At 38.6% G+C, this 14502-nt stretch overlaps 1 protein-coding gene and 1 pseudogene across 1 annotated transcript in view; one reads left to right on the top strand and one right to left on the bottom strand.

Annotated features, from left to right (window-relative positions):
• The window catches only part of LOC110288221 (murinoglobulin-1-like), a 69489-nt gene that overhangs the window by 31441 nt on the left and 23546 nt on the right, over positions 1 to 14502 (top strand). Inside the window, 9 exon segments of the mRNA XM_085839974.1 lie at positions 2261 to 2378; positions 2523 to 2632; positions 3322 to 3483; positions 6668 to 6895; positions 7132 to 7195; positions 9390 to 9538; positions 11389 to 11538; positions 12703 to 12861; positions 13550 to 13631. Coding sequence (XP_085696100.1) covers positions 2261 to 2378; positions 2523 to 2632; positions 3322 to 3483; positions 6668 to 6895; positions 7132 to 7195; positions 9390 to 9538; positions 11389 to 11538; positions 12703 to 12861; positions 13550 to 13631 — 1222 coding nt within the window.
• Positions 789 to 922, bottom strand: LOC147003836 (thymosin beta-10 pseudogene; annotated as a pseudogene).

Below are 14502 nucleotides of genomic sequence, written 5' to 3'. Positions count from 1 at the left end.
AGGGCCTGTCCCAGAAGCTATTAGCTTCTGTAGTCCACACTCTCACCTGTGCAGACTAGTCTCAGAGGGATCAGGAAACCAAGATGGCTCTCCCAGGTGGTCAGGCAAAGCCCTCCCGACAGGGAAGGTGCCTGGATATCTTGAGCATGAAATGGGGTCTGCCTCAGAAGCTGTCCTCTAGGGACCTTGGGGGTGTCTGCCGACTCTGCGCACAGGTGACCAGGTGCTGGCGCCAACTGGAAGGGACTTGTGACCCTGGTCAGGCCGAGTTTTCTGCTTCCCCAATGCTGTCTCAAGTCCCACGCAATTGGATTGGAACAGAAGTTGTGTTCCACTCGACAGAAGTCCTAAGATCACATGGAGAATCCTCTAGGCACCTTGGGGGTGTCTCCAAATTCTGCGCCCAATGTGACTCGGTGATGGTGCCGACCTGAAGGGCTGGTTGTATCTTCTTAAATAACTGGCTCTTAGACTCATTGATTCATTGTGTTCTTTATTTCTGCTCTACTCCACTAGTTTCTGCTCTGGTTTTTGTTATTTCTTTCTATCTGCTAATTCCGAGTTTAGATTGATTTATTGTTTGTTTGGTTGGTCTTTTTGAATCTTTGATTTATATCATCAAGTCATTTATTTGAGTTCTAAATTTTCTTTATTTTCAGCAGCACTCAGGACTAGTTATGTCTCTCTCACTTTGAATGTCTTCCAGATGCTTTTCTGCAGTGTTTTATTTTCCTTTTTCTACATCATGAGGGGGTCCCAGTGTTGGGTGGGGAAATCCTCCTAGGCTTCTAGGAAATTTAACTCCTCTTTTCCTGTTTAGTGGTCTCTTTGTTTGGCAGGTTATTCTGTTCATGAGTCTTGGTTTCTTCAGCTTGGCCTGATCGAAGCCTGCAATTTTCCCCAAGGCTGGCTTACCTGTCATTTTCTTCCAACTCATGGAGTGCCCAGCTTGCACTCCAGGTTCTCCCACTTGCATTGCTGCAGCAAGAAGCCTGTCCTATGATCTTAATTAAAGAGTTAAAAATCATTTACACTTAGGGTTATTGTTGATAATTCTTTGTTTATTCCTATGACTATATTGGATGTTCAGGTTGTTTCACATACTATTTATCTTTTAATAACCATCATATCTGTTGCTGGTTTTTTTCAGTCTTGTTCTGAATTGATAGCATTCATATCTTCATCTGCTTGTTTAAATTCTCTTTGAGGTGACTAGACATTTCCAAAATTAGACTACTGGTTTATTTGTCCAGAACTGTGACAATCTGCATATCCTAGGATGCAGTTAGTGAAAAGCTGTCCCCTTTTGTACATGTCATGCTTCCCCACTTGTTGTGCTTCTTGTATTTCTTTTTTTTTAATTAAGTTATTTATTTACTTTATATCATGTTCACATCTTTCCCCCCCCTCCTCCCAGTCCCTCTTTCCCACCTCCTCTCACCCCACCCAACCACTGCTCTTCCCCTTGTCCTCAGAAAAGGGAAGGCCTCCAATGGGTATTAACCTGCCCTGGCATATCAAGTTGCAGTAAGACTACACACCTATTCTATGGAGTTTAGACAGGTGAGGCAGCCCACAAAAGGGAAAGGGATCCAGACAAACTGCTGTACAGCAGAAAAGTGAAGTTGTTTGAGCAATGTAATTTAATTGAAATAAAGTATACTACTAAACCAACAATAATTGTAACAATAAAAATGGCAAAGAAAAGTAAGCTGTGAAGCTAAAATTTAATTAAGAACAAAATGATTCTGGTGAGTCTTTCACAGTTTGGAAAAATATCAATTCTTTCATAGGAAGACTTTCTAAACAACATTTCACTCTGGGAATGGATTTCACTTTACTTACCATGACTAGGTATCAAGGCAAAAGGTCATGCCTGCTAGTAAAATGTACCATTGAGATGCATTCATGCCTGGGATTGCTATTTTAATAATAAAAAGTAATTGTTAAATCTTAATGGCATGCAAGTTAATTGCTTCAGACATTATAATTGTGAGTTTACTTAATACTCCTTAATAGATATCACTTAGTACTTAATAGATAATCACTATTTTTATAGATGACTAAGCCAAGGAAATACTGTGACTGGACATGACCATGGCATACAGCAGCCCGGTGTTTGAGCTGAGTCCCATGCTTATAACCAGAACATCATGAACTAAGCTGTCATTTTTCTAAAAGAAGTCCTTATGAGTATGTTTGAGTAAACCATTGATCTGAGCAGTGTGCCATGTTACCTTGCTTTTATCTTACATGTCAGCTAGACAAGAATGGCTGCAGCACACAAGAAGTGAACATCACTGAGTTCCAACCAAAGAAAAGACATCACAGGGTTCAGCTTTTTCATGTGAATGCAACTGTTACAGAAGAAGGGACAGGTATGTGGATAACCAAAGAATATAGAAGATGAAGCTGTGAAAACTGACACCTTTCACATAGAGATGGTGGTTCAAAGGATGCAGAAAGCAAGCAATTCTCTAACCAACTTAGGTTTTCAAGGTTGTCACTAATTTCTTCTTCAGGATTGTAGTTCAGTCGATCTGGAATGACTAAAATTGAAAGAATCACAAACAAGCTCATATTTTTGAAGGCAGATTCACATTTCAGACACGGGATTCCATTCTTTGTGAAAGTAAGGTGCTTTTTCATTTATAGATAGGTGAGCTGTAGGGTGGTACCTCAAAACCTAGGACATTCTGCTAGATATTAGGCGTTTCTGACATTATTGATTGCAACATAAGAAGTGCAGCTTCTTATGGTGTAGTGTATATTTCCTATGCCCAAGTGCATGAGCTCAATTCCCAGAACTAAACTGAAGACTTAGAAAGGTTATCAGGAGGCTCCAGATCTAAACCATATGCTGCAAAGTTTTCATTTATAACTACTGTCCCTGAAAACCTTACACCACAAAGTGTTACTGTGTTTCAATGGTGAAGCAGCATATGCTACATACTTATAACAGATCCACACTCTCCATCAGTCACTGCACCTCACAGGTTGTTCTTGTGATATTGACAGAGCATCTGCTTCCTGTACTTTACACAAAGGAATCAATGATGGTTTCTTACGAATAATAAGAAAGTAGAAATCATCTATAAAGCATCTGTTATGGCATTAAGAGTATGATAGCTTCAGCCTCTATACTTTCACAGCACAGCTAGTCCTGCTGGTATAGATTTTCAGGAATCAATTTTTGCATGTGCTGCTGAATTAGTTGGTACATTTTTGGTATCATCATATAATACTGAAACATGGTTTTCTCTTACATTCTTTGTCTTATTTCCAGGGCTAAACTACACTTTTCTTCCTTGTTCAACTTAGGTCCGCCTAGTGGATATCAAGGGAGACCCTATCCCAAATGCACAAGTCTTCATCAAAACACAAGAAGTTGGCTATACCTGTGCTACTACCACTGATCAGCATGGCCTGGCAAAGTTCTCCATAGACACTGATGGCTTCTCAGGCTCTTCCCTCCATATCAAAGTAAGTCAGAAATGAGGAGGACAAAAAACACAAGGCAAGGCTTTGCTACAGCTTGAACTCAATAATGTGTAGCCTAATTGAAAAAAAAAAATCCATGCCAAACTCTCTTAGAGAAAAACACAAAAAGGTTCTGATTATTAATAAAAGTATGAGCATACATTGCAAACACATTGTTAACACAATTTTTTATTTCTTTATATCTTTTGCTTTATTTATGTTTTCAATACCTCAAGTTAGGACCTTCAAGTAAAACAATGATTAAAGTTCCATTTTTATCTACATAGACAAGGATAGGTGCTGTGCATCCTCAAATTCTTACTTCTGTGGGACAGCAACATCTTTACACTTTGAATCTTATCAAAGGGTTCCAGAGGCCTTGAAAGTTGTGGCAATTAATTTTTCATTACCACTCACTATGTGTAATAATAATTTTCCATTATATCTAAAACCTGGTATTTTTCTTCCATTGTATCTAATCCATCAGTGAAATCTTCCACTTAACTTTATTTAGCTTACTGATCTGTGTATTTCTCAGATTTCAATTTTTTAAAATTATTTCAGAATTTTTGTTTGTTGATTTTTTGGGTAAAATATAATCTCTTATGTACTCCACTGGATAGTGTGTGTGTGTCCCCAATTTTGTCAATAATTTTTATGATTAGACTTGTAATATTATTTACATAATATTTCATATGCTTCAATAGCTTAGAGTTCAATTATAGGAAAGTTAAGAGATTTAAGGTAAGCTATGTAGTTTCTTTCATATTTCTCCCATTTTGATGTTCTAATTTGTACATTCATAGTGATGGCTATAGAACATATTCTATTATAAGAAAATTTTTATAATAAGTAGCTCTCTTTTAAAGGCAAATCTCAGAAACATAGAGGACGTTTCAGTAAATTCATCAACACCAAAGCAATTCAGATGTATGGATATAATTTTAAAAATTAAAAACAGCCACTATACCCCCAGTTCCAATGAATACAAAGTGGAAAATATGATGTAACTTAAACAATTAAGTTAAAAAATAGAGAGAAGCTTTATTACTAAAGTATCAGAAAAGGAAGTCTGAGAAAAAGAAAAAGAAAAGAATTTGCACAGTCTACAAGGAATGAAATTCTGCACTACGTAATCACATAGATATCAAATTAATAATATACCTTATGCTGTACCTCAATTTGTTAGCACCACTAGAACAGGCCAAATTAAAATTGATGGAAGGAAGGAAATAATAACTATGGCAGAATTAATGATAGAGACCAAAGGGAACAATAAAAAGGTCCAGAGAAACCAACGATGATTCTGAAATCACAAAGAAAAGTAAACTTGATTAGCTCTCATCTAAATCCAAAGAGAGTTAAAAACCAAAATTAGCAAATTAAAAGTTACTATTACAGCACACACTGTGAAATCCATGGGGTTCTTACAAAAGAATCTGAAAACGTTCATTCCAATAAATTAAAAAATCCAGAATAAATAAATGATTTTCTGGATATTTATAGTATACCAAAAGTGAGCCAAAAGGATGTGAAAAACCTGAATGGTTGGCAATTGGAAATAAAATTGAAGAAATAATTAAAGATACCTGGCACAATAAGATCTGAGACTGGGAAGAACTCATTGTTGAATAGAACCAAACATCAAAAAGAAAATATTGTTGTATAAAGATTCAAAAAGAGGAATGCTTCCAAAGCTGTTCTATGAATCTAGAACAACCCTGAGACCAAAGTAGATGAGGATACAGTGATAAGAACTCTTCAGACTAATTTACCAATGAATGATAAGAGAAAGACCACACTCAAATTCTTACATGCCAAATTCAACCTCACATTAAGCAAATCATGTACCATGATAAAACTGATTTTGTACTAAGAATACATGGATGGTTTCACATTTGTAAGCTGACAACTGTAAAACAGCATATAAATAAAATCGAGTTAAAAACCACATGGTCATCTCAGTAGATCCAACAAATAGTGTGTTTTCAAGACACCAATTACAAAAGGTCAAGAAACACACACAAAGATGCTCAACACATATGGATCTCAATAAACTGCAGGTTATGAGAACAAAGGAACCTATATGCACAGGAGTTGTGACATCAAATTAGTATGACGATAAAGCTCAGAGATTCTACAAAACACCAAAGTGAAATCATTATACAGTACAGGTATGCTATACCCATATACAAGCCCATATGAATAAAAGCTAACGTATAAGAGAGACATCTCCATCCCTGTGGCAGTCTCAGCAGATCTTAACAGTGTTGGGAAAGGGAGCCAACTTTAATGCCTATTGGTGGATTACAGGAAACCTCTTGGGCAATTTATGGAAGCATCACCTGTCAATAAAATGCCATTGGCCTATTAACTTCCGCAGGAAACCAGGAGGTGGAAGTGAAGGTATGGAGAGAATTTCTGGGGTAGACTTAGGTGTGAGAAATTTGCCCCAAACTGAGAGGTAACCAACAGAAAAGAATAAACAGGATAATTGAATAATTCATTCTTGCAGTCATACTTTTATGAACTTGGGCACATCAGGAAAAGCCCACTGTTACATGAGTGGATAGAGAAAATTGTAAATATGTTCACATTGGACTTTTACTCAGATATTTATAAGAGAGTCATCTTGTCTATAGGTAAATGAATGGATTTGTATGTTGTCATTATAAGAAAGGAGTATGAGACTAGGAGAAATTATCTCTATAAGTCCCCCATATGTGGAACCTAGGGAAACAGGAATGAAAGCAGAGAGGGTCAATTAAGGAAGAAGGGAGCCAGCAGGAGATATAGGATGTCATTGTAAGGTGGATGAAGATGCTCAGAGTACACTACATTAATATATGAAAATATTTGTGTTAAACCAGTATTTTTTACATTCATAATCAGTAAAATTTATATATGTAAATTTTTCATTATATATTAGATGCGCAATAAATGGTTCCTTTGTCACATAAAAATAATACACTTTCCTTTTCCCTCTTCCCTGGTATAAATATTTGCTTCCATTCTGAAAATTCAGGGTGTTAGACATCAATCCATTTAATGAAATTCCCCTCCATTTTTAATAAGATGTAGAAACTATTCAATCATTAAATGAAATGGAAAAATTCACGGATTAATCACAGAAGAGATATTCTGTCTGCTAGGCAATATACGGGATAGTATTTTGTTGTTTCTCCAGGTCAACCACAAAGAGGAAGATTCATGTTCCTATTTCTATTGCATGGAGGAAAGACATGCAAGTGCAGAGCATGTTGCCTATGCTGTTTACTCCCTCAGCAAGAGCTACATATACCTTGACACAGAGACCAGCAGCATCTTGCCCTGCAACCAGATTCACACAGTTCAGGCACATTTTATTCTGAAGGGGGACTTGGGAGTGCTGAAAGAGCTCGTTTTCTACTACCTGGTGAGTACTGGCTCCAAATTGAAACAACAAACAAACAAACAAACAGCAAACAAACAACAACAAAAACAAAACAAAACAAAAGAATTCTTTTCTCTTTTGACCATGTCTCTCCTTACAGATTGGGTTCTAGACTATTTCTTCCTGAAATACAATAGATTCATCTATTTCTTCTAGCACAGTTAAAACCAAGCCTTGCAAAATATAGATGTAAGCTTGGAAAATATTTTCCATTTTAGGTCATGGCCCAGGGCAGCATCATCCAGACTGGAAACCACACTCACCAGGTGGAGCCAGGAGAAGGTAAGTGTTTCCCCACAAAGTAACATTTCCCCAACTCAGTGTCCACATTCTCACCAATGGAATCTTACCACTGAGCAACTAACTGTGCCATCATAGTGTGTGTCTCCATAGACACTCTCCACAGTAGGAACTCATGGCTTTGCTTTCCAATGTAAGTTCTCAATCATACCATGACCTTCAGGAAAGTCTTAGGGTCCCAACATGAGTATCATTCAACATGGTGAAATATCTATTCTGAATATGTAACACCTGAATACACAAAATACTCCAAGATACAATCTACATGAGGAACTTATGCACTCACATACAGATAATCCCCAACAAGGCAAATGAGTTATCTTAGTGTTGGTTAAAAAAAAATATCTGGAGGGGATCAGATTGGTCCTTAAAATTGTAGCTACACTGATTTTCATGTACTTGTTCCATTTTTATTATTTTTAAATTGTGTGTGAGTTGCTTATGGGTAACTATGTACAAGTCAATAGAAATACTCTGAAATCCAGAGCCATAAGATCCCCTGGATATTTTGGATCCAGAATTACAGTTCTGAGCACCCTGGTGTGGGTGCTGGGAATCAAACTTGGGTTTTCTAGTAGAGCATCAAGTGATCTTAACTATCTTTATTTTACTTTTAAAGACTTTTTTATTCTTTGAAAGTCACATATATTTATGTGTATTATAACCAAACCCTCTCCCCACTAATCTCCCAACTCCTCCCTGATTCACCAGGCCCCTTCCCTATTCTATATCTCTTCTATAACGTATTGAGTTCAATTAGTGCTACCCATACATAAAAACGTATTGGGAAAGCCCCTGAAACATAGACAGTCTACCAGGGGCCACATTGCTGAAGAGATCTGACTATTCCTCCCCTCAGTAGCCCTCAACTGTCAATAGCTCCTCAACTAATTGTGGGTCTTCACAAACTCCTCCCCTTCCATGCTGGAATATTGACTGGCTTGCTGTTGTGAAGGTCAAGGGCAGGGAATCATAGCTGCTGTGACTTTATGAGTGAAGTCACCTTGTCATCTTCTGGTGATATTTGCTCAATTCTACCAAAATGTGACTCCCTTTCCACTCCCTTATTTGGGCCTCTTGCACCCACTCCTATTAAAATCCAAGTACTCACTGAATCCCGGTAATCTAAATCCTATGCTCTTGCCATCCTTTCCTTCCAAAAGAACACTTACCACGTGCAAACACATGTTCTACAATATGCCTTTTCTTATTCATTTCTCTCCATGGTCATAATGACTGCGTGGAGCACAATTGAAACCATACACTACTTATAGGAGTCTCACGCAAGCCAATGACAGTAAAACTATTTGTACTTGAATTAAAAACAGGACTTACTGGGAATAATTATATAATCACTCTAATAGCTTAAAAGTTATATGGGCAGTTGCTAATAGCAAGTTTTAGATGTAATAAGCTTTCTCTATGCAGTCATAGATATCTTTCAAGTCATTTCTAGAAGTTAAGATACTCGGTGAATGCTCAACAAATTTACTGAAAAGAGGCTTCCTTGCCATCAATTATGAAAACTTTTAGCTATTTAATAAATTATGCAATTGGTTCTTCAACAAACATTAAGTGGGAGTCATAGCACCCATCATGAGAAGGTTTATGGATCCCCTCAGGTTCACCAGAAACAATAAGAGAGACTTCAAAGTGCAGCATTTTTTCAACAGATGTGTAAATACTGTGAACATTGCATTGAGTAAAAGTTTTATTCCAAAGATATGCTTATTATTGCCAAGTGTGGCTTGCTCCTCTGAGATGATTATTAATTTTCAACTCCCTGACTACCAGGCTTTCTTCTCTGTTATTCTTCTTTATATCTGAATAATAAATAGGACACCAGTCAAGGTTGTCTCAATCCTTTTTATAAAATGTAACAAGTCATTTTTAGAAGTGGTAGATAATCAGTGCTGTTTGGGTTGCTCAGGTGTAAAACAGATAAGAGGTCATTATATGATTAGCTATAAATAACCAATATAACTTTTGACAGTGAACATCTTGCTGGAAGATATCTTTGTGATACTCTCCTGAGATCATTAGTGTGCCAGCAACTAACCACAGGACAGGTAGACTGTCTTCCACATATAGACTGACCTCCAAATCCCTGTGTTCAGTTACTTGGGGTTTCCTGTCAGTAGTCTGACCCATAACCATCTCTTTCCATTCCCCCCAGCTCCAGTAAAAGGCAACTTTGCCTTGGAGATCCCTGTGGACTTCAGCATGGTCCCCGTGGCTAAAATGCTCATCTACACCATCTTGCCTGATGGAGAAGTGATTGCAGATTCTGTAAACTTTGAAGTTGAAAAGTGTCTTCGCAACAAAGTGAGGGATTTATTACCTATAACTTCTATTTTTAAAAGGGGGGAGTCTGAAGGACAGAGATTTCAGATAAATATGCTAAATCCATTCATTGGTGTGTGCCTCCATGGCAAAGATGTGGACAGTACCAGAGTGCCAGATTTCAATTTATAAACCCCACATGTGGTTGGAGGGCTAAGAGAGGGGAAGCAAGGTTGTGTAGAGGGAGAGAGGAGAACCGAATCCTTCATAACTACATTAAAGTTGTGTGAGTGACATTTTATTGTATTTATCTGCGTGTGTGCATGTGCATGTGAATGCACACATGTAGAGGAAAGAGAACAAGTTTTACAAGTCTGTGCTCTTCTTCCTCATGGGTCTGAGAGGTCAAGCTCAGGTCAAGAGGCTTGGCTGGGGGCTCCTTTACCCACTGATCCATCTCATACATCCTTAATGTCATATAATCTTATGCGAGACCAGTCATAGGATCCAGGCCTATCAATTGTTAGGATATTTATTTTCCCTCCAGTTTTTCATTATGATTTTTTCTTAGGTGTGATAAGAACATAAGACCCTTGCTAGTATTAATTTTTATGACACAGCATATTGAGTGTGTGCTGTATCACACATCTTCAGTTCCTAGTCACATTAGGTGGCTGAAACTATGTCCGTTGGTGAGCATCTGCACTTTTCTTACTCTAGAGCAGCTAAGGCCACCTCTGATCTGCTTTCATCAGCCCCTTTCAATACATCCCAGTATTCAGCAGTTTGATTCTGTCCCTGAATTGAAATAGGAAGGATTGAGAGATGAAGGTGAATGGCAGATAATCCTATAGCCAGACAGAGAGGCAAATGTAGACATATTTCCAATTACAATACTGATCTGATTTTTCTACCCTATGTATAAGATTCATCATGAAAAAATCCTTTAAATTAAGTAACTATGTTGACTGGTTGTGGCTTGATCCTTTAATCCATGCACAGGGGTGGCAGGCATATCTGAGTTCAAGGCCAGCCTGGTTTATAGAGTGAGTTCCAGGACAGCCAGGATTACACACACACACACACACACACACACAGAGAGAGAGAGAGAGAGAGAGAGAGAGAGAGAGAGAGAGAGAGAGAGAGAGAGAGAGAGAGAGAGGAAACAGAGACAGACAGACAGAGACAAGACAGAGAGACACAAAGCACAAAGATAGAGATAAAGGGACAGAGATGGAAAGAGAGAGGGAGGGGGAAATGGGGAGGAGGGGTAGGAAAAGAAGGAGAGATGATGGAGAGGGAGTGTACCTTCCCTGTTGCAGAGATGGCTCAGTAGGTAATAGCACTTGCTGCACTGAATTCTGATTTCAGCATTCATGTAAATGCCAGGCATGACCAGAGGGTCTTACAACCCCAGTGTTGTGGAGGCTATAGGCAGGAGAATTGCTCGGATTTCCTTCTGCCAGTTTAGCTCCAAGATTATGAGGGACATTCTAAAGAGAATGAAGTAGAAAGTGGGAGCAGGGCACCCACACCCTCCTATGGCCTCTGATCGGTGCATGGGTGTATGCACCTGCACACGTGTGTCCATTACACCACAGTCACATACATGTGCACATGCACCAAAAATGGTGTTAGTTGAAGAATTTCAGAAAGCCTAATCGTCCTTTTGTTGCTTTGGAGTTTGACTGACACATTTCCTGTCTTCCTAAACCAATCCCAGGGGAGAAAGGGGAAGCAAGGAACTTCAGTTGTGCTTCTGACAGTATTCATAATCTGGAAAAACAGATGTGTGTACAGAGATCCAGGGTGACTTCACGTGGCAGGTTTCAGGGATGCAAAAGCAGGAACACCCCGCCCTCCGCCGCTAAGCTTGATTTTCCTTCTCACAGGTGGACCTGAGCTTCAGCTCATCTCAAAGTCTTCCCACCTCACAAACCCGTCTGCAGGTCACAGCTTCTCCTCAGTCCCTCTGTGGCCTGAGAACTGTGGAACAGAGTGTGCTGCTCCTGAAGCCCGAGGCTGAGCTCTCCCCATCCTGGGTGAGTCCCTTTCTGCCTCTGTCCAAAACCCATCCAAAGAGACCAGAAGTGACTCTGGCTCTGATGAAACAGTGATTGTTCAGACACTAGGGATTTTGAATGTAAAAATACTGCATTTAATGCTGACAGCTTCTGTAAGGGAGCTCTTCATTGTAAAATCCCGAAGAACGGATCAGAAAACTTTAGCCAATAAACTGAAGACATGGAAGGAAATAAGGCGCTCTGTGTGTTGCAGAGCCTTCTGTGCTCTTACTGCACCTGTCGTGCCCCAGGAGTGGCTTGTCCCCTTCAGATGCTCTTGGTGGAGCTTTTCAGAGTCACACTGCATGTGGGAGCCAAATGAAACTGTTTACACAAATAGAATCTTACAGTCTCAAGAGTTACCCAAATTAGAGAAAAAAATAGAATTATTTAAATTTTTAAATGCAAGATTCTCAACTTGTTTTGAAAATTCTCAGAAGCACAAATGAAACCATACACTATTTATAGGTGTCTCGCCCAAGATAATAACAGTAAAGCTCCTCATTTTATTGAACTGAAAACAGGAATTATTAGGAATAATTATATGTGCACTTTAATAGTGGAAAAATATTATTGACACTCGCTAATAGCATGTTTCAGAATGTGTGGTAGACATGTAAATTTAAAAACATAAAATTTTAGTCTAGATAATGCTGGGAAATTACCAGTCTTAAACTAACATGTAAATTAAACCAATATTTAATTTAAGTTTAATGATGAGATTTTATGAAGCTCATACAGAAAATTGTTTGGAAAGTATAATGCTAAAATGTTTTTCTTTTTGATTCTTACTTTCCCCAAATCTATTCAACAGAGATTTCTTGAGCAGTTGCTTCTAGCTGACAAATACAGACAATTCCTTTTTAAAATGCAAGGGTTAAATAAAGGGGGATGGAGTTCCCTTGCTCACACCCACCCTGTCATCTCTGTGCACTGAGTACCTTGTACTATTCATGAGAACAGCGATTTCTTGAACATTCAGGTATTTGTAGTGGTCACATTAATTTTGGGGGAGGTGAGTATATTCCAATAAAGCAGGTCCTGCCAGAACCAACAAGTCAGTCAACTCGGGAACCACAATGTTAGACAAAGCTAACTCGGAAATTGCCCCCCATATCCCCTCTCATCTCCTGTCTTTTACAGATATACAATCTGCCAGGTATGCAGCACAACAAATTCATTCCAAGTTCCCACCTGTCTGAAGATCGAGAAGACTGTATACTGTACGGATCATGGGTGGCTGAGAAGCACACATACTCAGTACCACATGGAAGAGAGAAGAATGTCTACAGATATGTAGGGGTAAGCCCTATTATCTACCGACATGCTGCTCTGTGAACTATTTAGGTTTAGTGAAACTCTATATTAGTAAAGAAGTTTAGGCTCAGGCCACGGATATGAGTCACTGGCAAACCACTCAACTTGCATGTGGTGGTTCATGGGCTCAAATCCTAAGCATGCCAAAAATCTACATCTTACAAAGTGCCCAGTCCAGACTATTTTTTCCTCTCTATTGAAGAAACTGGCATAGAGTGGTGGACTGACTTAGTAGTAGTAGTAGTAGTAGTAGTAGCAGTAGTAGTAGTAGCAGTAGTAGTAGTAGTAGTAGTAGTAGTAGTAGTAGTAGTATTTTATTAATGATTTTGCAGACAGTCTCTCATTGTGTAGCTCTGTAGACCAGGCTGGCCTCAAAGTCCCAGAGATCTGTCTGCCTGTGCCTCTCAAGTGCTGGGATTAAAGCATGCACCATCATGCATGGCTGTGAATGCCTTGTAAAAATAACAGCATTGTATCAGAAAGATGACCTGCATATGCCTCGCTATAAATTATATGGCCTTCACTGTGCTCCCTAACAAGTAGGAGACAAACAATTTGAATAGGAATCCTACTTGAACATGCAGAATTATATGTGAAATATTTATTGCAATATTTATACACACTTATTTCAGGAGTTTGAGCTATTTTAATTGATTAATATTTTTCTTTCTAGGACATGGGTTTAATGCCATTCACCAACTTGAAGATTAAACATTCTACATTTTGTTCTGATTATGACATTGTTCCAATATTAGGTAAAAATAACAAATCAGTATTTTCAGAACAAAGTACATGTGAATTATTTATCAAAGCTTATAAAATAAAATTACAGTTCATGTATGGCATCCCAGTAAGAGAAAAAGTACTCAAGCTTACTAACGCAAAATGTGTCCAGATGTATGCTATTACAAGGATGTTAAAGGCTGGAGGTCCTTCCTTCATTGTTAAGATGAGACAAAATGCAATCAATTTTATGATATAGGATCATTGCATGAAGTATGGAACGGTGCATGCACACACACAGAGGAACCATTTAATCTTCCTCCTCCTCTCATCTGAGTCCCTTTCAGAGTGACTGCACCATTTGCATCCCCACAACAGTGAATGAGGGCTCCCTTTCCCCTTGTCTTCTCTAGCACTTGCTGTCAGTCCTTTTGCTGTCCTTGGCCATCCTGACTGGGGTGAGATGGAATCTGGGTTGTTTTAATCTACATGTGGCAATTGCTAGCATACCAATCACCGATAAAAGATGTGTTTTAACCTTTTAAAATTTCTTTTGAAACCACTGTTCAGATACACACCTCATTCTTTAAGTCAGGGTGTTCGTTTTCTTGACTCTTTGTTTTTAGGGTCCTTTATATAGTCGGAGTATCTATTCTCTATCAGATGTATAGCTAGCAAAGGTTTTCTCCACTCTCTGGGCTTCCACTTCACACAATTGATTGCTCCCTAGTGGTGCAAAAAACATTTCAGTTTTGTGAGGTCCCCGTTTGCTACGTATTTACCTTAATTTCTAAGTGAATGGGTCTCATTCAGAGTCCTTTCCTACTCGTGTGTTTTGTAGGGTTGCTGCCTATGGTTCGTCCCCCAGCAGTTTCAATTTTCATGTTCAGGTCTTAGATGTAT

The sequence above is a fragment of the Mus caroli genome, unplaced genomic scaffold (assembly GCF_978045245.1).
Source record: "Mus caroli unplaced genomic scaffold, Mus_caroli_1 scaffold_7, whole genome shotgun sequence".
In the NCBI taxonomy this organism is placed as follows: domain Eukaryota; kingdom Metazoa; phylum Chordata; class Mammalia; order Rodentia; family Muridae; genus Mus; species Mus caroli.
The sequence above is the reverse complement of the archived record's forward strand: the minus strand, read 5'-3'. Positions and strand labels throughout refer to the sequence as shown.